The sequence below is a fragment of the Agaricus bisporus genome (genome assembly GCF_000300575.1).
Source record: "Agaricus bisporus var. bisporus H97 unplaced genomic scaffold AGABI2scaffold_7, whole genome shotgun sequence".
Lineage (NCBI taxonomy): Eukaryota > Fungi > Basidiomycota > Agaricomycetes > Agaricales > Agaricaceae > Agaricus > Agaricus bisporus.
In genome coordinates this window covers 288426-314342 of record NW_006267370.1, presented here as the reverse complement: position 1 = coordinate 314342, position 25917 = coordinate 288426, and the positions used below count along the sequence as shown (strand labels likewise).

At 46.3% G+C, this 25917-nt stretch overlaps 9 protein-coding genes across 9 annotated transcripts in view; 3 read left to right on the top strand and 6 right to left on the bottom strand.

Moving 5' to 3' along the window:
* Window positions 1-2205: 2205 nt before the first annotated feature.
* On the bottom strand, window positions 2206-4578 carry AGABI2DRAFT_143989 (hypothetical protein; the record flags this gene model as incomplete). The annotated part of the gene is made up of 11 exons (XM_006462322.1): window positions 2206-2332; window positions 2529-2629; window positions 2738-2842; window positions 2925-3184; window positions 3233-3253; window positions 3312-3338; window positions 3394-3477; window positions 3538-3595; window positions 3788-4019; window positions 4269-4328; window positions 4388-4578. The coding sequence occupies 11 exons, from the start codon at window positions 4576-4578 to the stop codon at window positions 2206-2208; spliced, it is 1266 nt and encodes a 421-aa protein (XP_006462385.1).
* Window positions 4579-5130: 552 nt separating this feature from the next.
* On the bottom strand, window positions 5131-10768 carry AGABI2DRAFT_179143 (hypothetical protein; the record flags this gene model as incomplete). The annotated part of the gene is made up of 13 exons (XM_006462321.1): window positions 10695-10768; window positions 7616-7725; window positions 7506-7562; window positions 7362-7449; window positions 7004-7310; window positions 6927-6951; window positions 6787-6875; window positions 6498-6518; window positions 6200-6447; window positions 5960-6154; window positions 5810-5910; window positions 5610-5743; window positions 5131-5342 (listed from the first exon to the last, which is right to left on the bottom strand). Exons 2-13 carry the CDS (start codon window positions 7708-7710, stop codon window positions 5131-5133), a joined length of 1572 nt encoding a protein of 523 aa, XP_006462384.1. The 5' UTR covers window positions 7711-7725; window positions 10695-10768.
* Window positions 10769-11330: 562 nt separating this feature from the next.
* On the bottom strand, window positions 11331-15702 carry AGABI2DRAFT_119245 (hypothetical protein; the record flags this gene model as incomplete). Its single annotated transcript, XM_006462320.1, has 10 exons — window positions 11331-11629; window positions 11682-12071; window positions 12124-12427; window positions 12485-12769; window positions 12826-13120; window positions 13174-13317; window positions 13375-13868; window positions 13920-14933; window positions 14987-15213; window positions 15264-15702. 10 exons carry the CDS (start codon window positions 15700-15702, stop codon window positions 11331-11333), a joined length of 3891 nt encoding a protein of 1296 aa, XP_006462383.1.
* Window positions 15703-16175: 473 nt separating this feature from the next.
* AGABI2DRAFT_119244 (hypothetical protein) lies at window positions 16176-16825 on the top strand (the record flags this gene model as incomplete). Its single annotated transcript, XM_006462319.1, has 4 exons — window positions 16176-16384; window positions 16425-16470; window positions 16521-16677; window positions 16749-16825. 4 exons carry the CDS (start codon window positions 16176-16178, stop codon window positions 16823-16825), a joined length of 489 nt encoding a protein of 162 aa, XP_006462382.1.
* Window positions 16826-17649: 824 nt separating this feature from the next.
* On the top strand, window positions 17650-18430 carry AGABI2DRAFT_137087 (hypothetical protein). The gene is made up of 5 exons (XM_006462318.1): window positions 17650-17895; window positions 17948-18037; window positions 18084-18179; window positions 18237-18250; window positions 18302-18430. Exons 1-5 carry the CDS (start codon window positions 17715-17717, stop codon window positions 18341-18343), a joined length of 423 nt encoding a protein of 140 aa, XP_006462381.1. The 5' UTR covers window positions 17650-17714; the 3' UTR covers window positions 18344-18430.
* Window positions 18431-18490: 60 nt separating this feature from the next.
* On the bottom strand, window positions 18491-19496 carry AGABI2DRAFT_137086 (hypothetical protein). Its single transcript, XM_006462317.1, has 5 exons — window positions 19308-19496; window positions 19147-19249; window positions 18829-19097; window positions 18755-18768; window positions 18491-18699 (listed from the first exon to the last, which is right to left on the bottom strand). The coding sequence occupies exons 1-5, from the start codon at window positions 19443-19445 to the stop codon at window positions 18606-18608; spliced, it is 618 nt and encodes a 205-aa protein (XP_006462380.1). The 5' UTR covers window positions 19446-19496; the 3' UTR covers window positions 18491-18605.
* A 398-nt stretch (window positions 19497-19894) lies between these two features.
* Window positions 19895-20725, bottom strand: AGABI2DRAFT_72370 (hypothetical protein; the record flags this gene model as incomplete). The annotated part of the gene is made up of 4 exons (XM_006462316.1): window positions 19895-20062; window positions 20123-20237; window positions 20300-20496; window positions 20555-20725. The coding sequence occupies 4 exons, from the start codon at window positions 20723-20725 to the stop codon at window positions 19895-19897; spliced, it is 651 nt and encodes a 216-aa protein (XP_006462379.1).
* A 658-nt stretch (window positions 20726-21383) lies between these two features.
* Window positions 21384-22734, bottom strand: AGABI2DRAFT_193539 (hypothetical protein). The gene is made up of 5 exons (XM_006462315.1): window positions 22546-22734; window positions 22205-22496; window positions 21944-22141; window positions 21770-21883; window positions 21384-21710 (listed from the first exon to the last, which is right to left on the bottom strand). Exons 2-5 carry the CDS (start codon window positions 22376-22378, stop codon window positions 21543-21545), a joined length of 654 nt encoding a protein of 217 aa, XP_006462378.1. The 5' UTR covers window positions 22379-22496; window positions 22546-22734; the 3' UTR covers window positions 21384-21542.
* Window positions 22735-23577: 843 nt separating this feature from the next.
* AGABI2DRAFT_179139 (hypothetical protein) overlaps window positions 23578-25917 on the top strand; it is a gene marked incomplete at its 5' end in the record, with an annotated part of 5630 nt that continues 3290 nt past the window's right edge. The window contains 5 exon segments of the mRNA XM_006462314.1: window positions 23578-23763; window positions 23845-24814; window positions 24875-25053; window positions 25137-25874; window positions 25894-25908. Coding sequence (XP_006462377.1) covers window positions 23578-23763; window positions 23845-24814; window positions 24875-25053; window positions 25137-25874; window positions 25894-25908 — 2088 coding nt within the window.

Here is a 25917-nt window from a genome sequence, read left to right as displayed (position 1 = left end):
AGTCTACAAAAATGGAATATTTATGAGTCTGCAGCAGGCATAAGTTGTCGACTTTCTCACCTTGTGTGTTTTCAAGTCAGCGCCATGACTCGGGACGCGAGTAGTGACGCATGTCACTTATCACATGACCAAGTAACACAAGCCCGCTCGCGCGCTCGGGTTTCAGCCGCCGTCTCCCGCTGGAAAGAAACACAATATTTGGAGCTCAGAACCTGGCCGGGATTTGAATTCGGGACATCCTCTACAGATGGACGAGGAATTACATTACTAGACCATCAGGCCGTCCTCATGTCTAGGTTGCCCAGGCTCGATCTCAATGGTCCTACTTACTATCTTACAAAACTAATGCAAAATCATTGCTGGTCATGATGCTCAATGCGTTCTTCGCTCTGGTGTTAACCGTTGCTGGCAATCTCCCTCTTCTGGTTCTCGCTATCTTCTTGGCAGTCTGGATTCCCAAACTCGCTTATGGTTTTTAGAGGAGAAGCATCCCCCTTTTCTCCGCGCACAGTATGGTTCAAGGGTGTAAGACAGGCGGTTACATGTACGCGTATGTCCAAAATGCATTGAAGCGTGTATGTTCAACAAATGCAGGAATACTACAGACATTTCATCGCAAACCGGCAATCCAGATTGTCAAATGTATCTAGCGCGATGGGATACAGCGACACAAGAATATAGCCACGTTTACCTCGGTAAGATACTAAGCGTTCTTCATAGATGGGCCCCCTCACACGGTATCCTTCGTCAGAACATCCTCTCACGTCGCACTGCAAGTTACGTGATGGCAATACTATATTGGTGGTCTCGCAAGAAGACTGAGTCCAGCCCGCAAGCAATTATGTGGTCGTCCGTGAGTTCCGTACACTGAACATGCCTGTCTTCGAGGCTCACCTATTCCTCAATTCAGTTATGGGAAATCTATAAGACCACAGTCCCTTTTACACGATCGCTGACCCTCTAGAGAATAAGCCCGACAATCTGCTGTCATTCAAGCTTAGCTTCGTACCATAGTCTATCAGCCGAGGTCTTTTCAAGCGTAATACCAACTATTGAAGATTGTTTAGACCAAGCCCGTGTTCTGGAGATCGGATCTGGATGGAGGTCAATAACTATTCGTATCACGCAGAGAATACCGGGCACGACCGTCGATACGATAACTTTATCTATACAACAACAAAATCCTCGCCGAGAAGCATATTTCGTGCCTCCCGAGCGGGAAGGTGCGTTCGACTCGGACAGAGCTGTCAGCATCGAAATGGTCAAGGTCGTAGGAGAGACTTACTGGAGAATCGTTGAATGGGCACTTAAACCACGGACTGGAGCCGGTGTGGTTCAAGTCATTACCATACCGGAAACAAGTCGAGACCATCTGTCGTGTACGTGTGATTCCACAGAGTATCTGCTCTCAAATCCTTGAACCTTGAGCTCCATCCCTTCCTTTTCTGACGATATCATAATTGAAGCCTTTCCAGGGGGTACTCTACCAACGTTTCCACTTCTATTGGACACTCGTCGTTCGGGATCAAAAATTGTGATCATCGACTGTATCAAATATTAACCCACACTGTGCACGACCTCCATGCGAATGGCGAAGGCGCTTCCTCCACCAGTTTGAAGATCTGATTTTACTCGCATCACAGCCTGAGGAAAACTATCCTTTAGTTAGGGGACCTTATAGAAGGAACAATACAAGTCGTTCGTTGTATATTTTTTCACGGAAAAGAATCAAAACTCTTTTGACTTTACACGAGCAGACTTTCTTTTCAAGATTTCAAGATTGTACCACTGAGAATTTGGTGCCGATCACTAGGAATTTCTCGCATTCTCTCTAGTTTCATTCCCAGTTAGAAACTTCGATTTGAACTCTCCTAGCTGGCTTGCGGAGACTGTGGTGTCTGTCTTATAGTAATATCATGCCACACAAATATAGAACAAAACCGCAGGTTTGGAAAGTGACTATCCGACTCCGAGTGGATAAGTGCAGTTCGCTGGAAGGTCTAGCACTGCGACCGTATATACCCAGCGCGGATCGCAAGTGATGTACCGACTATTTTCAGATAATTGGGCATCATGGATGTCGGACTGCTTTCAATAAGACTAGAAAGAAATCTGTTCGGAAGAGCAATCTCAAAAGATCACCTGGATCGGGGAAATAAACTACATGCAGTGAATGATACAAATATTCGATCCAACCTAGCTAACTCAGACCCCTCCATCCATAAGCTTCTGCTTCCGATGTTTCATCCAGTCAACCATTTCAGTTATGTCATCGACCCAACTTTCTAAGAGATCCCGTCCGCTCCTTAAGAGATCCCGTCCGCTCCCAAACCTAAAAAAGTAGTAGAGAGTGAAAGACCCAAGAAAGCATGTTGAGAGGCCTATTATAACTTTCGTCGCGGTCGAAGTTCCAAAGAAGCACATGAGGAGAAATGCGACCGAGAATGATATCGCACTAGTGTCGCGCGAATGAAAACATCGTTTTGACTTTAGCATCAAGTCAACTGGTACATAAGGAAATCACTCACGACCACGTTACAAGTGCTTGAGGAAAGCTCCATACAACAAGTAAATGTTTCATCCGAGTAATTTTCAGCTCGCTTTCATTTTCCCCATAGATGTAGGATTCCTATGAAGTAGCGTCAGTACTTGAGGTAACTAGAACAGAGTAGGAAACCAACAAAATCATACGGATTACTGGTTCTCCTATTCTTTTGGTGTTGATACATCAACGTACCAAGAAGGAGGCCAAAAAGACTAGTAGTGAGGGATACATAGCTCGCAACTTGTTCCGGAGAGCTGTGGGTATCCATAAATTCCGATTTCTGAAATAGAGGAATTGCTAGAAATGCACAATTTGCAGCTAAGATAATTGTCGCCTATACCGGATCAGTTCAAGACAATGTGGAACGAGAAAGGCGCACTATCAAAATTGTTTGGGTCCACTCCCCCTGGAGCTGGTCGAAAAGCTTGTTCCATTGACGTGTGACTAGTACCGTTCCATCTACTGTGGTGCCCAGTGTTTCCAGTCGATGCAATTGTACATGGGGAATGAAGAAAAGCAAGGGAGACATTGCGTTTAGAAAGATCGAACAATTTTTTGGTTCATTTTCTTCAAGGACAGATTGGGATCCGCTCAGCCGAGCGCATCTTGCACCATAATAATTTCCGAGTCTTCCGTAGGCTAGACAAACAGTTCAATTTCAATTCTTCATAGGTCGGAGATACATACAGATTTCGAGCATAAAGCGTCCTTTATAGGAAATGTAAACAGTGAGAAAATCCACCATTGACGGCTGTTTGGGATTTACCTATATGCCAGCTGGAAGACTTGAAGTCTGCGGAGGGATCGTTCAGTTTCTGCCTCGTTGCACGGAGAGCTAAGTTGATTACCTTTTCCTGCTTGAGCAACCTCCAGCCTTTTCTGTAGTTCCTCATACGTGTACTCGAGGACCGAGCCGTCAGACACCACAACATCTTTAAATCATTTTTCATTTGCAAGCAAAGAACACTCTTTTTCTCCGCTGTTAAACTTACCTGCCATAGCATCCAGAAGAGATTCAACAACGTAGTTGTACGTATCAGGTTCCTTATTCTGGAAATTTGGGAAGTTGTGCCAGTTCCACCTAAGTATGCTTAGGCCGCCTTCATAGGAAGAAGGTTGAGTGAGGCGCACCAGTATTCAGCTTCAAGGCATATTTCTAATGCAACAGCCCACTATTCAGCGAACTCATGCAACGGCAAGGGAGAACTTACCAGCTTGGTATTCGGATAACTCGCCACGTACAGTATGAAGAAGCAGAGACAGCTCATAGTCCAATGTAACTTCTTCCGCCCAATAAATGCACCGTTTCGAGTGGTTCACAAAATAATACCGGCAGTGCGGCCTCCCATCCTCATCCCGTGACAACTTGCCGTCCTCGTCACGGCACAGGTCCACAAAAAGGTCATTGTCTCCTGGGTCATCAGGCATCTGAGGTATCTTGCCATCGCACATGCCTTTGATGCCTTCGATGGCACTATCGATCACGTCAGAAATCTCAGAATCATACAGCCAATCGTCAGTGACAACTCTCTATCATTGAACAACCATTAGTTCCAGGCTGATTAGGATGTTTACCACATTACCATTGAGCAAATATCGGACGGAGGTCGAGAAAAATACGGCAAACCTTCTGGGTGGACATATCGCTGCCAACCTTGAGGCAGCTTCTTGCTGGAGCCCAGTGAGCATATGACTTGCCGCATGCCTTATAATGGAAACACACCAGTCTTGTGTCAACGATTTAGAAAGCGGTTTAATTAGGAGCGCAGGTGTTCCATTTTTTCTGGATGGTGGTTAGCATATCTAAAGACCATTCCCTAACTTGGTACGCATATGACATACATGGTTCTGTTCCGAGAGTAGCGACGTGACTTGGAGGGTGAGGTAGGTTCGTATACCCACCACTCGGACAGCGATCCAGCTGTCGAAGTTGCATCTTCCGAGACTGACTCTATTTTCATGTAAAGAGCATGATCAATATAGCATCCACTGGTAACTTGAGTAGGGCTGGTGCTGGTCGAATTGTCCCCCATAATCGGAAGTTGTGGTAGTAAATGTCGCCAAATTGAAGGAGTTGACCGTTGAGAGTGCTGCAACCTCCTACGGTGTTTTATACATCGTTCTATATAGACTCCAAATCTATTTATTTTTTACCACCCAACCTATCTCCACGTACAAAAGACTCGAGATCTCCCCAACATGAGGCTATTTGCATGTAGGATCAGATAACTGTTGCGCCCGTGGTGATCCCAAATGATCGCTTCCCTTAGAGCAAGTTCGGAAGTGATCTGATCTATCTAGTAATCTCACCGCCTGGGATCCTGTGTTGTATGCGCCAGTGGATATCCACAATCCACGCATCATGGCATCCATGCTTCACCATTGCAGCTACAACACCTGCTTCGATTTCGGGCCATTCCCCAACTCTCTACAGCATTACTGCACTACTGTACCATTTCGATCCTACGTTCACTGTCAATTATGTAAGCATGATAGGTGTCACTTCAGTGTTGTGCAGCTGCACAGCTTTGACAGCTGATTGCGGATGGCATCTGCTGGTAGCGCTGCCATCTGCACATCTTTGATTAATGGTTTCCATGTGCCCCAGCTGCCATCCACACATCTTTGATGCATTTGATGGATGGTTCCCATGTGCCCCAGCCGGCCACAGCAAGGGTATTTTTACTTATCACAGATTTTCCTATGTCTGAACTCTTGGACAGATCTAGACTGCCCTTATGTTGGGCCTCAGGCTGGCTGTGTCCTAAGCTCCGCCTCATTTCAGCGTCGTAATGTCCTCTCATTGAATAACTGGTCAACCGTGAAAATGATGATGCATTGGTTATTCCGGCTTCCCCATCGTTTATCGGAGAAATAGGTACAGAAGATGGACATCAATAAACCATTGAATATACGAAAGCAAGTAGCAACTGTTCGTGCCCGGCTTAATTGGTGAGAGATGGAGTCTCAATTTGACTTTCTTCACGCCTGGGCCGGCGAAAGTTTCTCGTAGCTCTTATACGTCGAAAAATGCGGCCAGACCAGGTTCGAAGGAGCTTCTTACCACTTCCATATTTGAGCACATAGTAAAGAGTGAAAGAACCGAGGAGCGCCGCAAAAAGGCCGACAGCGACTTTTACGGCGGTGAGTGTCCCGTGAAAGCACATGAGGAGGAAAGCCACGGAAAAAGTAGTGGCACTGTCAAAGATACATAGTAAGCACTGTTGATTCTCGAACTAGGCGCAACAACGGAAGTTAACTTACGACCACATTATGAGGGCATGCGGTAAGCTCCACACAAGAAACAGTTCTTCCCAGCGCACGTTGTCATGTCTTTCCTCGTATGAACCGTGAATGTAGGCCAGCTGCGCGAAGTATGAGAATACGAATGCGGATCAATCTAGTATGCCTCACTATTTCTGCCGGAGAACTAGGCTTTCTGAATTTGTGATGTCGATACATGGCCAGAGCAAGGACGAGTCCAAACAGACCGGTCGTGAGGGATACATAACTAGCAATTTGTTCTGGGGAACTATGAGAGACTAGAACTGGAGCCTGAAATATCGGAATTGCTAGAAATGCGCAGTTTGCTGTTAGTAGAATTGTTGCCTAGAATAGATTAGATATAACTCGTGGAAGATGGGGTTAACCCACCAGTAGGGCTGTCTGATTCCATTCTTCTTTAATTTCATCGAAAAACGTTTCCCAGTCATGCAATGTGAAACAACCGTCAACCATCAGCGCCTCAGTACGTTCTAACAGGGCATGCGGGATGAAGAAAAGGAAGGGAGAGACGATATCCACGACCATCGAGAGCGATTCTGTCTTGCCACTGATAACAGATTGATGTTTATTCAACCTAGTGCCCCATGTACCATAATAATTTCGGAGTCGGTCCCGTGCTAAAAATTGCTCAATCGTAAAATTCCGAGATCTGATGGGTAATACTAACTCAAGCTTGTCATGAAGCGACCTACAAGTCCACAATGTTAGTCAGATAGAGCGCTGTGATCAAAAAGTTTGAGTACCTATATGCCAACTCGACGTGTTACAGTCTATAAATTCTTTAATGGGCATATCCAGCCGAGGGCCAATCCAATTCACCTTTTGCCGTTCGCACCAGCTTCAGCATTCTATGGAGTGATTCATACTTGAACAAGGCGGTTGAATTATTTGGTGCGGATATGACATCTGAAAGTATCGCAGTCAGGCTGGCGGACTCAACTGTCCGAATGGCTCACCTGTCATCATACACATGATGGTATCAACGATATAGTCGTATATATCAGGCGTGGCAATCTGCAAAGTTGGAAAGTTGTTCCAGTATGTCCTGGACGAGAATTCAGGTTTGGTAAATGAAGCAAATGACAAGCCAGCGCACCAGTATTCAACCTCAAGGCATAACTCTGAGATACGATCAGTTTCTAGTGCAACGTGAATCAATCATGAACAGCGCACGAGTCTGGTGGCCTGATAGGTCTCCCGATATTAGACCGAGAGCCTTGGAGAGAGTGGGGTTAAGTTTGACTTCTTCCAACCAGTAGATGCACCGCCTTGTGTGCTGCACGAAGTAGTAACCACAATGTGCATGACCATCATCTTCGGTTATCCTCCCTTCTCTCCGATGAAGCTCAACAAGAAGATCGCTCTCAGGCCATAGAGTTACTTTGTATTCAGAAATCGCTTCTTGTATTTCCTTGATGAAGTCGAGAATCAATTCGGAGATGTCGGGATCATACATCCACTCTTCAGTTACAATTCTTTGCTATTCAGCCCCTTTGTAAGCAACAATTATGAAGTGCACATTGTAACCTACCATTGGGCCACTGTCGGGAAGGGATAGAACGAAGTATGGCAAACCTTCCGGGTGAATGTGTTGCACCCAGCCTGGAGGAAGCGTTGATCTAAATCCGTGCGTATCGTATTGGATTAGCTAAAAACGATCCGAGGGAATGCTCACTGTGCATGGAAGTTTATGGACAAGGGCTGGATCGGGCGAGTAGGGTATTTATCCTCTCTACAGAAATAATGGTCATGAATGCACCCTTGAAGAGCGAAGCTAAAACTCACATTGTCCTCTTGAGGTTATACCGTTGAGTTCTCGACGGCGCACTTGGGTATATAAAGTTCGATAGCATCGCTCCTTGGTTCGCCATTTCTCGCATCAATTCCTTTTTAAAACATAATTGATGGGCTGCTTACGAAAAATAGGCATTTTATGCCGTCCACCATTAAATTATCCCTGCCATCACCTAACCATTTTATTTGTTGTAGCAACGTGACGACAATCCATTTGAGGCATGGGTCAGGATATCATACCCACGTAAAAGTTCCACCTTCCAGTTACCTAACCAAGGATTGGCCGTGTAGGAGCCTGGTTATAAGGTAGGGGAAATCCAGAATCATCATCAAAAAGGCTCTTGGACCTGAACCGCCATGTGACGCGGTAAGACCCGGCAGTGGTCTCGAGTCCTCGTTGCCCCAGACGAGGATCTCTTATTTGCCCAAAATTCTAGGCCAAGCAACGTCGCAACCATACCATTAGCGAAGCCTCTAAAGGTCTGCAGACTGCAGACAATGCCAAATGGGCGGGAAACATACACCCCCATTACCCTGGAACGTCTCCCACTAGAGCCAACATTCCTGACTCGCACCTAGGACATTCCAATAATCACCCACTGCAACGCCCCCGACCCAAACTGTAGAAATGAGTATACCACCCCCACAGTCAGAAGGGAGAGCGTAATTTCCCCTGCAAGGAATAAGCAGGCTACCGACCGACCTCTTGCGTACACCTAGCGACGCACGGCAGGTAGGGTCATACCATGCCGCCCCAAACATCTCTGAAGCACGCGGATGGGAACTATGACTCCACGAGATGAGTACACCCCAAAAAATTTCTCTTTTCCCCGTTTATCAGGAGATCCCTAATAAATCTCCCACAGAACACACACGAAAACCGGAGCACGAAAACCCCCTGCCCTCACCCACCCAAACTACCACCATAGCTCAATCCAGCCCCCCCACTCCGGTCTCCCTCAGGCTAGACAGCCTCGTGGGCACACCAAATCGAAATACTACTCCGGAAACCACCAAACGTGATCGTAGTGCCTCGTCCGCCATAGAACCCCCAAACAAACGCCAAGAACTCTCCACCGATAGCGAAATGGATGGAGACGAGCCGCTGCAAGGGGTCAAAGACTCCATTCACAACCCGAACAACGATAACAGATTCAACCTGTTAACCGGAATATCTTCACAATGGAAATAAATGAACGCGTTGACCCAGCGTCGCAACGCACAGTCAGGGACAACAAAATTACAATCCGTGGCCTTGTCTACACTGCACCGCCCATTGGCGACTTCCCCACCCCCCAAGTAACCAGCCCTGTCACCCGCGGTCTCGCTCCCACTCTAGTCGAGACCTTCGACAACATCCCCGGACTCAAGATCTGGGTACGCCCGTGGGGAGCCTTCTACTCCGTGGAACTGCAAACCATAAGGTCATCGTTCGCAAGGACTCTGACCGACTTCCTAGGCAGGGATGAGCTCGTAAACCTCCTCCAACCAGACGCAGAGAAAAAAGACCGCCACGACCCCAGTGGAGCTCCCTGGCATTTCCTAGTTACCAACCTAACTCAAGACGAGTACGACCTCGCCATCAAGACCAAAGTAATCGCCTCAAAACGTGCGACCCTTTTCATTCTTCCATACATCCAGCCTATCCCTAGTTTCGTTATGCTCCTGAAGAACATCACGTACGACGAAAGCCAGGAAAAAGTTGGAGAAGACAGAGTCGAAAGGGCAGTTAGAGACACCCTCATCTCTACTCCTTTGCTCGACCGAGAGCTAATGGAAATGGTAGAGAACCCTCCCCGAGCTGGCCTAGAACTAGATTTCTTCATACAAGGAATCAAGGCATCCCTCTACAAACTCAATCACGACACGAAGGGCACACCTCACGTATGGAAAATATCTTCCTCCAAAATGCCCTCTTTTTCCTCCATCCAGACCTACAACCGTTTTATCTCGCGTCTCCTTGAACTGAACTACCCGACAGCTGGATACGGAACTGGACAGCCTGCGTCAGGACCTGAAAACTACGGATGCCAAATGTGCAAATCGCGAGACCACATGAGAGTGGAGTGCCCGTTTCCTATAATCCCGGGTTGGATGACTCCAAATGACGAACAGATCCCTTGGTTAATGAACTTGAATAGAGGGGGGAAAGCAAACAGGGGAAACCGAGGCAGAGGACGTTCTAGAGGCCGTCGTTTTTAAGATCCTAGTTTCGCTACCTTTGATTCTCCTCGTTCCGTTACTTTTGAAATAATACTTCCCCTCCCATAAATCCTGGAATACTTTCTTGAGACAACCAGTTGCGACATGCGCTAACTCCTAGACACATAAAGCATTGGTAGACGGCCAAAATTCAGGAGTCGGAAATGTCACCGATGGGCCCAAATATACCTATGGAGGTGGTGCTAAACTACCAAAGTAAGGGAAAGCCCATTTCGGTGAGGCACAGTCTTTCCTTAAATCGGCACCCGACTCTGTAGCTGAGAAGCCGATATGGACAAAGTTTTTTGTTGCGAGTTTTCCTTATAAAACTGGCACTCTCTATGAAGGTTGGCCTACCCCTGGAGAGTAACCTCGGCCACTACAACTTTAAACGATGCAAACTTTGATGAATCAACAACCCTGAACTTGGTACCCAACGTCCCTGGCCCCCGGAGTGGAGGGAGTGAAAACCAGGCCGCCGGTCTAGCTCCCGATGAGACAACGGGGTTTCTCGTTGGCGGAAACCCGGGCACTCAATATAACAACACCGCATTGATAAATGGACACAACGAGGCTCATATTGAGGAGCCCGGACAAATGAACAACAATGACGGTATAAGTAGACGTAGAAAATCTAAGAGCCGAAACCCTAACCTAAGTAAACCTCAGAAGGACACCAGAGCCAACATCAAAATCGGCTCATTAAACATAAACGGCCGTGGAGCCCGCTCAGTCTTTGACCCAAAAAATAAATGGCTGAAAATAAACCAATTAATGAGGGATGAAAGACTGTCAATCCTAGCGATCCAAGAAGCCCACATAAACATGGAAGGAGCTGAAGAACTAAACTCCCTTTTCAAAAACATGAGGTAAAAGACAGGCTGCCATCAGGAGAAACAGGAGAAGTGCATTGAAGTGTCGTGATAGAGGAACTATCTGTCTCCAGGAGCGTTGACGTCATTCTAGGATGTTATGAACACCTAGTTTCTGTTGCAAGGGGATGAGGGTGAAACGTTAGCTCGTTTCAAACGGTGTCTTATAAGGTGTTCAAAGGCTATTGTCCTTTGGAATTTAAGGCAGTGCAACCGGCGAAGTCTCGACGCTGGAGCAAGCGAACATATTTAAACACCTTTTCCCCGATGATCCCATCAATGCAATTGTGAACATGCACTAGAAAAAGAAGATCTAGATGCGTTCCCTTAAGATATCTTCTTGTACTTAGAGTGTCTAAGTCTTTGTCAGTTCGTCGTGGAAACCTTGGAAACGAACGACTTACTTTCTTTTGATCAAAATAAGAATAAAGGAATTCATTACTCACTATACAAAAATAACCACAACAGCTGAGATAATCATTCCAGGCTCCCCATAGTAACATCTGCGGGCTTGTTGCCAGACAAGTTAAGCGGAAACACGGCGGAGGGACCAAGTTCGATTGGAGAAGAGTAAGTACAATAGGACAAGACGAATGGCGGACACTGCGCCGTACAGCCTATTGTGTATGTCTTTAAGTGTTACGTAGCTTCCTATTCAAGTGTTCGGTGATCTTCGCACCAATTCTATGGGCAAGGCTCGCCGCATGTGCAAGTTCCTCGATGGGAACCTGTGAAACTCCCTGTGATTCAGCAACTGCAGTATATGCGCGTTCCAGGGCATCAAGTCTTTCCGAAGTGGTATGGCTTCGCCGTAAGGGCGTTGGTCGACTAGGAAAACCGGATTCATATGCAGGTTCGGACTGAAGGCGCTTGTTGGCTGACGGTCTGGATACGAGACTATCAGGTGAATGAGAAGTTTGAAGATTACGGTCTAACGCGTTCGAACAGTAAGAATGGGCAGAAGTTCAAGGAAGAGTACAGACCTTGATTCAAAGGATACGGAAGTCTCTCCATCTCAGTACTGTCTTCTACAACTCCGCCAGCATCATCATCCACAGTCCGCATAGTTTGTTTTATGGCCTCCGTTTTTCTAGCAACAAACAGAGCTGGAGAGGATGCCTGAAGAGCTGAATCATAAGCCTCCGGAGAGGCCGGAACAAACATTCGATTGGACCGATATCGTGAAAGCGAAGGCGATGAATTCTGGATTTCTATGGAGGCACTCGAACGAGGCAATGCACCAGGCGATTCGGAGACGTCTAAAGCACTGGATGTATTTGACATGCGCAGCCGCTGATCCTGGAATACAAAAGGGTCGTTCGAGGGAGTTACCGCAGTTTCAGTTCGTCTGCGCTTTAGGACATTGGGAGTACCTGAATGAGAATCAACAAATGGCGGACTATGTTCCATTTTTTAAACACCTACTTTCAGCGATAGGACGCTTATTTTCACGTGATCCTGTAAGATTGAGAGAAACGTCGCGCAACGCGCCCGAAAAAAGGCTTATATCTGCCTGACCAGGAAGAAATGCCTCCGAACGAGGTTTCGGGGTTGATGATCGGGGATTACCGGGAGTTGGAGTGCGCTGAACATCTTCTGAAGAGGAGTTGGAAGGAATGAAATGGTAACTGTCATCAGAGCCCATTTCAATACCACGCGACCTGTCACAGTCTCCCGATAACACAGTGACTTTATTGGGGGACTCCGAATCAGAGACAATTGACCTTCCCTAAGATTGTTTCAGTCTTCCACCTTCAAACAAAAAAGGACGTGACAAATGGCTTACAGTACTTTGAGAGTCATCAGGCAAACCTTCAGCCAGACTATCACCACAATGATCACTCCATGCTTTCAAACACGTTTTCAGATCTTCAGGGATCAGTCGTTTGAAAGACTCTGGCTGTTCGTGATAACTCTTGCGCCAGAATTTTTCAAATGCCAAAGGGCCAATGGGCGGATATCCCATACGCTCGAATGAGGATGCGAGGTATGCGGAGAGTGCTTGAATTATTTCAATTGCGGGCGGGAGCTTGGATAAAATATCAAGGGATACACGGTAAATGTTATCAATCTGGAATGTGGAATTGAATACGGGTAAGGAAATAAACAATCCAAAACGAAACGCACTAAAATATTATGTTCTTGTTGAAGCAACGACTTCGCGGCATCCTTGAACCATAAAGAAAGACTGTCCTTCAAGAGAACGAGAAGCTGGAGGATGTTTTTTTCATTGCATGTCGCGACCAAATGAGCCACCCCCCCAAAAATTTGCAACGCAAGAATGTGATTTTCCGGGGAGGGTGGATAAATATTGACCAAAAAGGTGTTTACAGAGGATAGCAGGTCCGAGTGCAGGACTTTGTCGGCAAAGAAGCGGAGACTGGTCAGCAGGGCGGGTATAACCCCAGGACACGATTGCAGACTGTATACACTTGATTTAATACTATCACAGAGGGCAATTAACGGGTTACTCACGACTTAATCTTTTGCGATCCCAACTTCTTTAGCAGACTATTAACAAACTCGACCTCGGTTGCTGGCGAAGTCCGTGCGGCCTGGTCAGCGATAGAGAACAAATTAGTCCACAAGTGGACTTCCTGAGTATTCAAGTTCCAGGACCTGTGACGAAGGTCAATTTCGCTGATCAGCGGTCACCTGCAAACAAGTTGAACTAACTGGAAGGGAATCACGAGAAACAATAAAATCTCCTCCCAATCACTCCCCTTGGCCTTGATCAAATCGTTCTTAGCCATCATCACCCAGAGCTGTCGCTGCACCTCAACACCCTCCTGCGACTCAGTCCTCGCCAGTACGGATGGTAGGAAATTGGGAGTTCCAATGGACACAAGGTCAACGAACAGTAGACTCCATGCCTGTTTGATACCCTCTCCGTCCAGATCGTATTTCTGCTCGAGAACCGCGAAAAGTATCGCTTCAGCCAAAGATACCAAATATTGTGTCCCATATGATTGCTTCGTGACTCTCCAGAGCTCGTAAACAAATTTCAGGTGGCGAATTTGGTTGGAAGAGCTGTCCGTTCGGCCAATGAAACTAGTAATGGTGGTTGTGATGCAGTCGGCAGCTGGGGGCAAAATTGATAGGAGAGCAGTCGCGGGTTCGAGTTGGGACTGGACCAGGAGTAGAGACTGCCAAATGCTTAGCAACTGCGCCTATAAAAAACATTGGCTTACTGTTCAAGTCATTATGAAGGAGGAACCCACCTCGTAGTATTTATAATCCGTACTCGATTTATGCGTGCGGTTAACACTATACACCCAAAGCTGCAAGAATTCCTCCCAGTGCTTTCGAATTTGTGCCTCCGTAAAGGGGCGTATGAAGGCGAGATCAGCATTCGGAAGACGACTAACGAGCCTTCTGATCTGTTCTTCAGATAAGTCCATAAGCGGTGCTACAAACAAATCACGAAGAACTATCTCCGAAAAGTTTCTGGTACCAATGCGTGAATCCCCGCTGGATGGCGACCCTACATCGCAAACTAGACGACTAAGGATGTTGATGGCTTCCCGGATCTGACTTTCTTTCGAACTGGACAGCAGATCTTTGACGATGCCGAGTACGATGTCAATTTCTTCGGATGTACACGAAACATCCAGCAACTGCGATGCGATCAGTGCGGTGGCGATTCCACCTTTGAGTTCCTGCCGGAGGACGAGCAAAGCCCGTTTTGTAGTATCTAGAGTATTTTTTATTGCTTGATAGTGCCTCGCGGAATCGACCAGTCGAGAATAACACCAAACAAGACAGATCCATATATGTGGATGAAGCGCCCTAACGTAGGTGCGCTTATGATTCGTCGCTCGACCAAGGAGATTGAGAAAAAGTTTTAATGAATATGGATGGGTGAAAAGCTCTGCGTCGGATAGGCATATAAGGCAGGCGACCATAAGTGAGGCCCACAAAGGACCCTTGACTTTCCAGCGTTCTTCACTCCCTTGCATTGCTGATGAGAGGATATGCTGAAAAGAACCGTTTTGGGATGCCTTGCTTTTGCCCATCTCAAACTTGATAAATTTGTGGGTATGAGAAGCGATCTTTTGTGACCAGGGGGTATCTGGGGTATGTAACTTGAGAGAACTGATACAACATAAAGTCTTAAGAGCTTGAATCTGGACATCAAGTGCGTCGTCGGTTGTTAATACAAGGATTGTTGGGTATAATGGTAGCAGAGGCTCCATGAATTCCGGAATATCAGGTCGAAGAAGAGTCGAAAATACCTAAAATGTTGTTAATACCATGGTATACATTATAGAGACTACATGGAGTGTACCTTGAGGCCTTGAGATCTATGTAGTGAACCATCAAAATCTCCTCGCAATAAACGATCGAGGACATTCTTCAATTTTTGCTTCTGTGATAGCAGTATATCAGGGCGCAGGCGCTGTGACACAAGGACCCAGGTCGCAAGATCCCATGATTTTTTGGAACTGGGCGTTGGTAAATGGGGGGTAGAGAGGATTGACAAAAGCTCTCTCAATAAATCTTTCAGTTGATCGTCTGAGAAGCACATGTCAGAACGGAGGCGAGGATAAAACGAGACAACAGACCCAGAAATTTATTCATTATGGGCACGAGTGAAAATACATCGGATAGAAATACAAGAGCATGGTGAGACAATGTTGCGTATGCTTGAGCACGTTCCGTAGACTCTTCTAGAGCGAGGCCATCAGGGACAGATTCTTGCGAAAATATAGAGAAAGGGTTGAGGAGACAACGGCCGATGTCACGTATTAGACAAAGGCAGAATGAAGCATTATGACTTGTAAACGGCGTAAACGCCGCGTAAATTTGAGTACCGGCTATTATTGTCGGAGCCAGCAAACGGATCCTGCGAGACAAGGTGGAATAGGCGTCGGCCAAGTCATGGAGTCTGATGATCTCGCTTTGAGGATCGTCGATAGATCTCACAATAGTAGAGATGGGAGATGCAAGATACTGGTCAGAGTCGAGAGGTGACGGCAAGGAGCTGCTCGGGGCGTTGGCCATGAAACAGGACAGTCCTCTACTGCTCATGGGACAATATATATACACTGAGACGGAGGTGAGTCGACACAGTGATGACGGCGATCAGAGCCATTCAAGCCTACAAAAAGGGGATACTTATGAGTCTGAAGAAGACATAAGTTTTCGACACTCTCACCTTGTGTTAGTGTGTCAGTTCAAGTCAGCGCCACGACTCGGGACGCGATAGTGACGCATGTCACTTATCACATGACTCGGTAACACGAGCCCGCTCGGCGCTCGGGTTTCAGCCGTTTCCGGGCTCGCCCCCATCTCCCGCTGAGTAAAAACAAAAACATTGGTAGCTCAGGACCTGGCAAGGATTGAATTCAGGACATCCTCGATCACACTACTAGACTATCAGGCCGCCCTCATGACTAGGTTGCCCAGGCTCGATCTCAATGGTATCTAATGGCCTGTGTCTATCTTGCAAATACGCAAAGTCATTGCTGGTCATGATGCTCAATGCGTTCTTCACTCTGGTGCTAACCGTTGTTGGTATTCTACCTCTTCTGGCTCTCATTTCCGCCGTTTATCTTCCTCGGCAGTCCGCATTTCCAAACATACTTATTACTCCTAGAAGAGAAGCATCCCCCTTGTCTCCACGCATTCTCAATCCATCTCACCAAACAGTATGGTCCAAGGGCGCACGACAGGCGGTTACATGGTACGCGTATGTCAAAAGCATATATGTTCAACAAATGCAGGAAAACTACAGACATTCCACCACAAACCGGCAATCCTGATTGTCAAGTGTCTCTAGCGCGTTGGGATACACTCGAATATAGCCACGTTTATCACAGAAGATACCAAGCGCTCTTCATAGATGGGTTTCTCTCACGCGGTATCCTTCGTCAGACCAACCTCTCGCGTCGCACTGCAAGTTACGTGATGGCAATACTGCTTTGGTGGTCCCGCAGGAAGACTGGGTTGCGCCGGCAAGGAATTATGTAGTCATCCGTGAGTTTGGCACACTGAACATGTTTGTCTTCGAGGCTCACCCATTCTTGAATTTAGTCATTGGGACCTAGGAGGCAACAGTCCCCTTTTCACGATCGCTGGCCCTCCAGAGAACAAGCCTCGCTACTTTGCTGTCGTTCAGGCTTAGCTTTGTATTATAGTCTATCAGCCGAGGTCTACTCAAACGTAATATCAACCACTGAAGAATGTCCAGGCTAAGCCCGCCCCAACGTGGATATCCCTCGCCTGTCAATGTCAAAAGTCGTTTTATTGTTCCCGGTCCACTTCCGCGACCTTGCTTCCGACGTCGTTGTCTCATTTTTTTGAGTTGGGTATCATTAAATATGAGGTTTGCCGTTGCTTCTCGTGCACGTGTACCAGCCCGAAGACGTGCAATGAACTCTATGGATTGGCTTCCCTGAGCGGCGTTCACTCCCACCTTCCATTTGCTGATGCTTCTACTTGGACTTTTTATAAAAACATCTTTGCGCAAAAATCTACGCTGAAGCAGAAGGGAGTTCTCGATATCACCTGGGGAATTAAAGCAAAAAACGGAGAGAAGACCTTTTGAATGCGAAATAGTCGTTACAGTGAAGTTGGCATTCGTTGATTCAGAACACATTATACGGTAGACGGGCACTGTCTCAACATGCTTCCGCGGACACGGAGCTATAAATTAATTCATCGCTCACTGCAGTCGGATGAAGTGGATGCTCCTTCATGCCTTCTATCTATCAGCGGCAAGCATCGTGTATCTTGGCGGTGAAGCGGGTTTCGGACCTTCGGCATATGTCCTGCGTCGGCGACAGGAGGATGGAACCTCGTTCCGCTCGGAATTCATTACTTCTTCCTCCTGAAAGTGATTAACTCAGAGCAAAACAATCTACAATGGGACCACTCGGTGATTAGACGATATATCGTTCTAAGGGTATATAAACTCTCAAATCTTTTGAATCAGTCCCAGCACCTCCAGGTCATTCAGTATTATTTCACCGCTTGCACTTAATTTCCTTCCCTTAATTCTTAAACGCCTAGAAATGTTCAGACTTCCTGTCGTCTTCTCCACCATCGTCCTTGCCCTCCTTGACTCTCACCCAATCTCTGCGTTACCGCTCAGCAATATTCGAAGGGAATCGAATATCGTGTTCAGTCCTCATATAACCTATCCCGACTCAACCGCAATCTGGACTATGGGTTCAACACAAAACGTCACATGGGGTAAACGTTTCATTGTTCGGAAAAGGAGTCGATCTCATTGATCTCCAAATAGAAACAGCAAATTTACCGAACCAAAAACACAAAAATACAGGACTTGTATTGCTTGGGTATCTCGAGAATGGCAGCGAGCACCTTGATCTTCGTAAGTTATTTCTTTCGAGAAACGCGAAGGGTCTTACTAGATACAGGGAATCCATTGGCGACTGGATTTCGAATGGACGCTGGATTTGTTCCGATTAAAGTTCCGAGAAAGATAGCGGAGCGGAACAATTATATTTGCGTTGGTCAGTGTCAGGTGTAATTCCAATAGCCTCGTATTGATTTTCATTGCCGACGCGTAGTTTTTGGAGATTCGGTATGTATTCCGCCTATGGACGCTGGACAGGTGGACTAAATTCATCTACAGGGCAATATCTCTCAGAAATTCAAGATCACCAAGGCTCGTTGAGGTAACAATCAAGCTGCAGCGTTCGGAATAGCTAGAACGCATGCAGAACTTAGCATGATACTCACTCTTAAGTATCTCTGTCACGATGCTCGCAGTACTTTTCCAATTCAATTGCGCGTTTGTTCATTGGGTAAATGCCGTCTTTTTGCAAAATTAGCTCTGTTTTTGGATATACAGGAGATCCAGAGTATCACGATTATCAGCAAGAAATAGATAGCGCATACAAGAAATAAGAGGCATGGAAGCTAGTTCAGCATTAGCCTTAGGTAAATTTGATCTTCTTTCCAGCACCTCGGAGGGCGCTAGCAACATGACCATAGGAGTCGACCATTAAGATTAGGGGAATCACAACCCAACTATAAATACAAAATATCAATGAACGCTTATCATGACTTAAAATTCGAAACTCACATAGTGTTCATGAACTAAAATACACAAATTTTAATCACCTTTGAGGAATGATAGTAAAAGACTGTTGCACATACGATGAGGTAGACCCATAGGTGTAGCCAGTTTGAAGTATTCAAATTCGGGCTCCCAATCAACCAATCCGGACAAAATGTCATGAAACCGCCATACAACTCAGCCGTGCTCATCACAATAATCCAGTAGTGTCTTGCAGGGTCATTTTTCATGATTTGGTAGGCAATATAGAGACAGAGTGGACCAGCGCCGAGGACTGTGAGTATTTCCAGGGAGACGATGTTGGGATCTGCGACTCCCCAACGGAAGTCTGCCGCGCTGTATTCCCTCCCTGTAAACGAGTTAGCTTACGGAGGCAAGTAAATTGAAGCTTTTCATACACATCGCAGCCAGGGGACCTGCACTTGTGTTCACCTGGCGTCCGAAAGTGGAGAAGTAGAGCCAGGATCCTTCATACGAGAAGTGAATAAGACCATCGAAGATCTTATAGTATAGGTCGTCAGTCGAGCATAAGCATAAAGGAACTCCCATGCCAACTCACAAGCCACACAAACGTCCAACGATCCGTTTTGGACGCGTTTTTGGGAAGAAGGGTGTCCGAGGCGAGCTTCGCGATTCCAGCAATGGCCGATACACCCAGAAGCGCGTAGAGTGAAGTTGTGGTGAATACTTGGTCCATGTTGGGGATGCTTGGCATGTTAGCAACGTTTAACAAGGACGCCTACCTTCTTGTTACGTGATCGTGATCGTTACAGCTTCCCCTTTTCGCGCCGGATGGTGCCGGTGAATACTTTATTTTGGTACCAGATACTACCCATTTTACTTGAGCTCATGTCATTGTATTTCACCATAAACCAACTTCTCGCAAGACGAAATACGAGAGATTTAACCGCTCCATTCCCGCTGACGTGGGTCCGCCATTCAAGTATCAGGCAGCATCAACATCCTCAGTGAACAAGACCACGGCGAGCCTTTGTCTAGCTTGGTGGCTGATCAAAAAGTGGTTTACTATGGACGTCCTCAATGATTATCTATGATACAAGTCACTCTTTATATGTCTCATGATCACATCGATCATCATGCCTCACCATTCACGATGACCAGCTTCGAGTAATACTCCTAAAAGTTTCAAGCAGTGCTCACCAGTCCTTTGCTTTTTATCGCCTGCCAAGATTCACGGTTGATCAACTCGTTCAACCACTTGGTGACATAAGGTCGTCCCTCCCCAACGTCAACACCCAGGTCGGAGAGAGCAGTGGCCAGGGGGACATACGCAAGATCAACTAGTGTGAGTTCCTAATGTGAACGAGTCAGGAAAAAATAAAATAAAATGGCAATAATTCGATCACGACTGACATTCCCAGCAATATATTTTTGCTTTGTGAGGATTTGCTCGTGAACGTCCATTTTTGACCCAAGAGTTGTCTTCAATTCATCAACCTTTGCTTGATCAGGAATTTGTCCGTAGGCCCTTCATAGTTAAAGTTTAGCTCATTTTTTCCACATTCGAAGAAAAGTAATGTGAGTTTCTACTTTTTGATATAGACTTCAGCGTAAAGTTGGAAAGCATAATCGTTGAAATTAGCCGACTCTGAAAATGTAGCTTGATCAAAACGAGCGTGTTGCTTCATGTCCTCGGTAGGAATAAGCTTTGTTCCTTGATTTGCGTATTTGATCGCGATGTAGCGAGCGATAGCTCGACTTTCGTAGAGGACAAAGCCATCGTCCTCCTACAAAAATATTAATAGGTGTTATTCGATGATTCGAGATGATGGAAACACTGACGACGATGTAGGGAACCTGGCCAAATGGTTGATTGGCCAAGTTTGCAGGAGATTTTTGCTCGTTTTTCGAGAATTCAATATGGACCAACTCGAATGGAACTTTCTTTTCGTGGAGAATAACACCGACATATCGAGAAGGAGGAGAGAGATTAGAAGCGTAGAGTTTGAGAACCATAGTGAGTGAGTTGGAGGAGAGGTGTGATTTTATTCCCTTGGGTAGTGGTTGATACTGCAGAAGATTTCAAGCCTCGGGCCCTTTTATATAGTGAAAATATCCTCGGTAGAGCGATGGAGAAGCATGACAAAAACGTCGTAAATGCATTTCCCTCGGCGAATGCGAATATCCACGAGTCCGAACAGCCGATCCAATAGCATACTTCACGCGTCGGGTAAGTATGCGAAATGTCTGCAAATCTTTATGATGCTCGTTTGAATCATCGTCATCCCATGGTTTCGTGAGGATTGTGTGCCCTATTAGACAATCGCCTGGAAACCCGGATATCAGGTTGATCTCGAGAACAGTGTCATTCCGAATTGTTAGAGAAGACGCATATCAACCTGGATTCCGACCACACTGAGTCAATCACCTCCACAGGTGTAATATCGAGACGCAACTTAAGGCTACGATATAATTAGCTGTATTCGTGATACTTTGTACTGCTGAAAATTTGCATACCGCGGTTCTTTGTAGAGGGAGCTTACCGAGGTGGTGGTTCCTTATATATAGGCCCCAAGCTCACTGCGGTAATACAAAGTCAAGCATGACTAAAAGAGACCGCAACTTTCCGTAAGTTCATAATTAGATTTCGGAGATAAGAAAGGGCCTTTGCCGAGCAAGCACACAATCGCACTCTTTATTCTGTCACGCGTCGAACAGAGGCTTTAGGGATCTCTATAGGATTTTGATTGATCATACAAGCCAGTTTACATATTGTATATCATTATATCGATCATCCATTGGTATTCACGATGCCCAGCTTCAAGCAACACGCTCAAGCAGTGCTCACCAACCCATTAGCTTTCAACGTCTGCCAAGACTCACGTTGGAGTAGTTCGTTCAACCACTTGGTCAGATGAGGGCGTCCCGTCGTAATGTCAATACCTATATCAGGCATAACAGAGGCCAAGGGAAGGTGAGCAAGGTCGACCAACGTGATCTCCTAATGATCATCAGTTAGTCAAAAAAAATAAAACGACTGATTCAATGATTGGGACTAACGTCTCCGGCGATGTATTTTTGCTTTGAGAGGATTTGTTCGTAAACGTCCATTTTTGAAAGAAGAGTAGTCTTCAGTTCAGTGACTCTTGCTTCATCAGGAGTTAATCCTTGCATCCTTCATAGTTTAAAGGTTAATCCAAGTCCAGATCGGAAAGTAATAGACGTTTTTAATTACTTTTTGACGAAGATCTCCAAGAGGAGTGAGAATGCCGGGTCGTTGAAGTGGGCTGACTCGGCGAATGTGGCTTGTTCGAATTTAGCGATTTTCTTTAGATCGCCGGTAGGGATGAGCTTTGGTCCTTGGTTGGCATATTTAGTCGCGATGTAGCGAGCAATAGCCCGACTTTCATAGAGGATAAAGCCATCATCCTCCTACAAAAAAATTAATTAATTAATAGGTGTTACTCGATGGCTCGGGACGATGGGAACACTGACGACGATGTAGGGAATCTGACCAAAAGGCTGGTTGGCCAAGTTCTCGGGAGATTTTTGCTCCTTCTTCCCAAGATCAACATTGACCAATTCGAACGGAACCTTCATCTCGAGCAGCACAAGGCCGGCATATCGAGAAGGAGGAGAGATATTGGTACCGTAAAGTTTAAGAACCATGATTGAAAAAGTAGATGAGATGCGAGGAGGTGAGTTGTTACTATGGGTTTCCTGGGTAAATCGATAGTGCAATCATGTTCAATCTCTTGGGTCTTTATATAGAGTTTCTTCGTGTGATCTATAGGGGCATTGGAGCAGGCGTGACGAAAACATAAGAAGGTGCTTACTGAGCGTCCACCAGTCAGCCGAACCAATGAGGTACTCCACGTGCTCGTGTATGCGATGTCCGCCGTGTAAATCTTCATGGTGATAGTGTGAAACTTCATCACCATGCTCTGGCTTAATCAATGATCATCTCAGTAATCATCCCCGTGATAGGATGACCACTTAGAAATCCACTTTTTTGGGTGCCTGCTCGGCTGATGAGTCGAACATCGATGGGGTTGCCACATTTTAACCACCCCCTTCTCTTTCTCCACTCCAGAGTTTGTTCGACAGTTCTAATGTCACTTGAGCTATTTGCGAGATCTGATCTCGAAACTTGAATCAGCAGGCGTCTTTAATCGGCGGATAATAGACTATCTTGCTACCTTTAGACTCTTCAAACTATATCTCTTCCATTGCAGCCACAGCTCCGATCGATCATCCATTCAATGTTGCATTGTCCAAATCGTCACGATCAACCATGATCAACACACCCTAAAATCCGCATTCCAAAATAGGGGTAAGCGAAGTTTTTATTTCTAGAAAAGCAGATCAGGAAAGTGACCAGAGTAAGCTGTCAGAATGCTTCGCGTCAGAAGAAAAAAAAAGATTCTGGACCATTGGATCGTGAGCAATTGCTAAGAGTCGTTAATGAGGCTTGCCTTGAGAAGGCGTAAGTCTCTCCCGATGACCGGTGTTCGGATACCCTCGGTGGGGTTTCTTTGAAGTTTCGATGCTCTTTCGAATCTTTTTTTGGGTGAAGGCGTGCTATAGTATGCACCTGATCGTCAGCTCTACTGCACTGCTCTGTTGGCGTTGATCCGGAAGTGTCTCTCAGGAACTGCACATAGTTGAAGTAGGACAGCTGGCAAACGACCCCGCTCATATTTGTGAAAATTTTGACAGAGTATAGCATTTCTTAGGCGTTTATGATGAGCATTTTGTAGTGCCATGGGGGGGAACGTGCTAGAGAATCGATTAGTCAGCCAATGGTGCTAGAGTAAAAGGGAAAGATGATGAAAGGTTCCACGCTGAATACATATTGAAAAACGAATATGCCACCGTCAGGACCGGGAACTATCTACCCTTTCGCCGACAAATGTCATTTCGACAACACATACCGCGCAATATGTGCTCACAAAAACATATCTCTTGACCTTTCTCGTCTTGTCGTCCATGGCACATCGTTGGATCTTCATCAATTGCATCTTCTCGTGTTCAAATCTGGTGGAGAATTTAAGGTGAGTTCAAGTTCTCATTTTTTTCTTGATGGTTAGGATAATTGAAACTGTGTGTTTCTTTTTTGGGGGTTGTTATTGTAGGTGAATGAAAAGGATTTGTGGGGGGATGTTGCGTTAGAGATGGGGTTTAACGATCCTTTCTCACCGTCAGCCGCTCAACGCTCATTTTCGGATTCGAGAGCTGAAAAGCTGGACAGAACTTCTTTGAATCATTCACCATCACCATCGCCATCGTCATCCGCAGCAGCATTACCTTTATCAACAACAACACCAACAACAACATCAACGACAACAGCAATCCCCTCTCCTTTGGAAACAACAGAACATTCCACTACGACTATTTCACAGCATCTCTCACGTGTCTACAAGTTGTATCTCACGTTCTTTGATCAAGCGATTCAAGAAAACATTGCACAGAATCGAGCTAGAGCACAAGCGGAAATGAAAGCTACAGCAGCTCAAGCAGCGAAAGTTCAAGCTAACGCACAAGCCACAGCTCAAGCCACAGCCCAAGCCCAACTCACTCACACTCTCATCCCACACGGTATCCCCCTCACACAATTTCTAACACAATATGTTGGCCTTCAACAAACTTATGTTGATACCATTTCGGCACAAGAACAATCTTTATTGTTAGAGTGGACGCAGATGAATGAGGGGGAGTTGAGGTCGAAGATGAAGGTGACGGAGAGTGTTGTTGGGGTTGTGGGGAAGGTGAGAGATAAATTGAAGGAGATGAGAGAGGGGACGTCTACTGGTGTGAGAGAACGGCCAGGATTTACGACTTCCGTTACTGTGGGGATTGTTTTGCCTGGGTCGAAACCTAACCCGCCGCCGCCCCCGCCCAGTGCGCCACCTATTGGTCCCGTGCCACCAATTCCCGAACCATCTCCTGTACCGCCTTTACCGACAATGTCGTCGTCGTCATCGCAGGCGGGTGTGAAGTTTATATCTTCGGGGTTGAAAGGTGAACCTCTGCCGCCACCGGAGCCGAAAATGGGATCCAAGTCGTCATTTGAGGTGGTTTATAGACTGCTTCAGGAATGTAAAAGTATGTTGTTCTCTCTCGCTTTTTTGAGTGTCTTTTAGTCATCTTTCCTCGACATTCTAGTAACAGAAGCGTCGTTGGATAATTCTATGGATTCTATTATAGTCCCGGCGGAGAAGCTTCCTGAACATCATGCGTTATTGGACAAGGTCTCGCAGGCTTGTGCAGAAATTGATACCAAGCTCGCGATGATTCACGATGTTTTACAACAAGAGAACTATATAAAGAGGATGATCATAATCGTAAGTAGTGTTCTCCTCAACCCCCAAAATATCTTAATCTCCTCATCTCAAAAAAAAAGGCATCACAAATTGTATATCAAAAGTCGCTATTGACGAAAGAAGACTGGGAACGACGATACGTTTTATCGGTCGATATGCTGAAATCAATGTTAGCTGAGATCCAGTATCTCGTGGGGTTGTATAACCAGAAGATACGAGGATTGATGGACGCGTTTCAGAGTACGGTATCACAATTGGGACATGATGCGGCTGTTCAACAATTACCTGCTTGGGTGCAAGTGCAATTACAACAACAAGCGAGAGAGGCGGCTATGCAACCGCCTCCGCCATTGAATTATACACCGGAGGAGTATGCGGCGATGGCGCCTGAAGAGAGGCAACAGGCGAGACAGATGCAGAGGGCGCAGGAAGCGGAAGCGGAGATTGTGAAGTTTAAGGAAGGGTATCGGAAGGAAGGACCGGAGGAGATGATTAGATGGATTGAGAATAGGTGTAGGCCGTTGAAGAACCTTTTTGAAGAGTATTTGGAACAGAGGAAGGTTTTGGAGGATAGGTTGAGGGAGAGGGAAAGGGAAAGGGAGGAGGAGGAGGAAGAGAAGAGGTATAGTGCTATGGGGAGACGGAGATGGTCGTTGAGGGAGGAGGATGCGGCTTTAAGAGATGCGGCGATCGCGGGTGGGATGAGCAAACTGCCATTTACTAAGCGGACGAAGGGAGGAGGGACGACGGCGGCCACGACGACGACGAAATCGGAATGGAGTATCGATGGAGCGTTGGGTCTGCCGTTCACGGAAGAGGAACATGCAGCTGCTGTACTGTTTGTACAATGTGCGACTCAAGAGTTTGGTGCCTTGCGTAAGTGGC

Coding starts and splice junctions, on each gene's coding strand:
- AGABI2DRAFT_137087 (XM_006462318.1), top strand. CDS start 17,715: ATGTTCAGACTTCCTGTCGTCTTCTCCACCATCGTCCTTGCCCTCCTT. Junction 17,896..17,947: donor AACACAAAACGTCACATGGG/GTAAACGTTTCA, acceptor ATCTCCAAATAG/AAACAGCAAATTTACCGAAC. Junction 18,038..18,083: donor CAGCGAGCACCTTGATCTTC/GTAAGTTATTTC, acceptor TACTAGATACAG/GGAATCCATTGGCGACTGGA.
- AGABI2DRAFT_137086 (XM_006462317.1), bottom strand. CDS start 19,445: ATGGACCAAGTATTCACCACAACTTCACTCTACGCGCTTCTGGGTGTA. Junction 19,250..19,307: donor GTTGGACGTTTGTGTGGCTT/GTGAGTTGGCAT, acceptor CTATACTATAAG/ATCTTCGATGGTCTTATTCA. Junction 19,098..19,146: donor AGGTCCCCTGGCTGCGATGT/GTATGAAAAGCT, acceptor ACTCGTTTACAG/GGAGGGAATACAGCGCGGCA.
- AGABI2DRAFT_193539 (XM_006462315.1), bottom strand. CDS start 22,378: ATGGTTCTTAAACTTTACGGTACCAATATCTCTCCTCCTTCTCGATAT. Junction 21,884..21,943: donor TGGAGATCTTCGTCAAAAAG/TAATTAAAAACG, acceptor AAACTATGAAGG/ATGCAAGGATTAACTCCTGA. Junction 21,711..21,769: donor AAAAATACATCGCCGGAGAC/GTTAGTCCCAAT, acceptor GATGATCATTAG/GAGATCACGTTGGTCGACCT.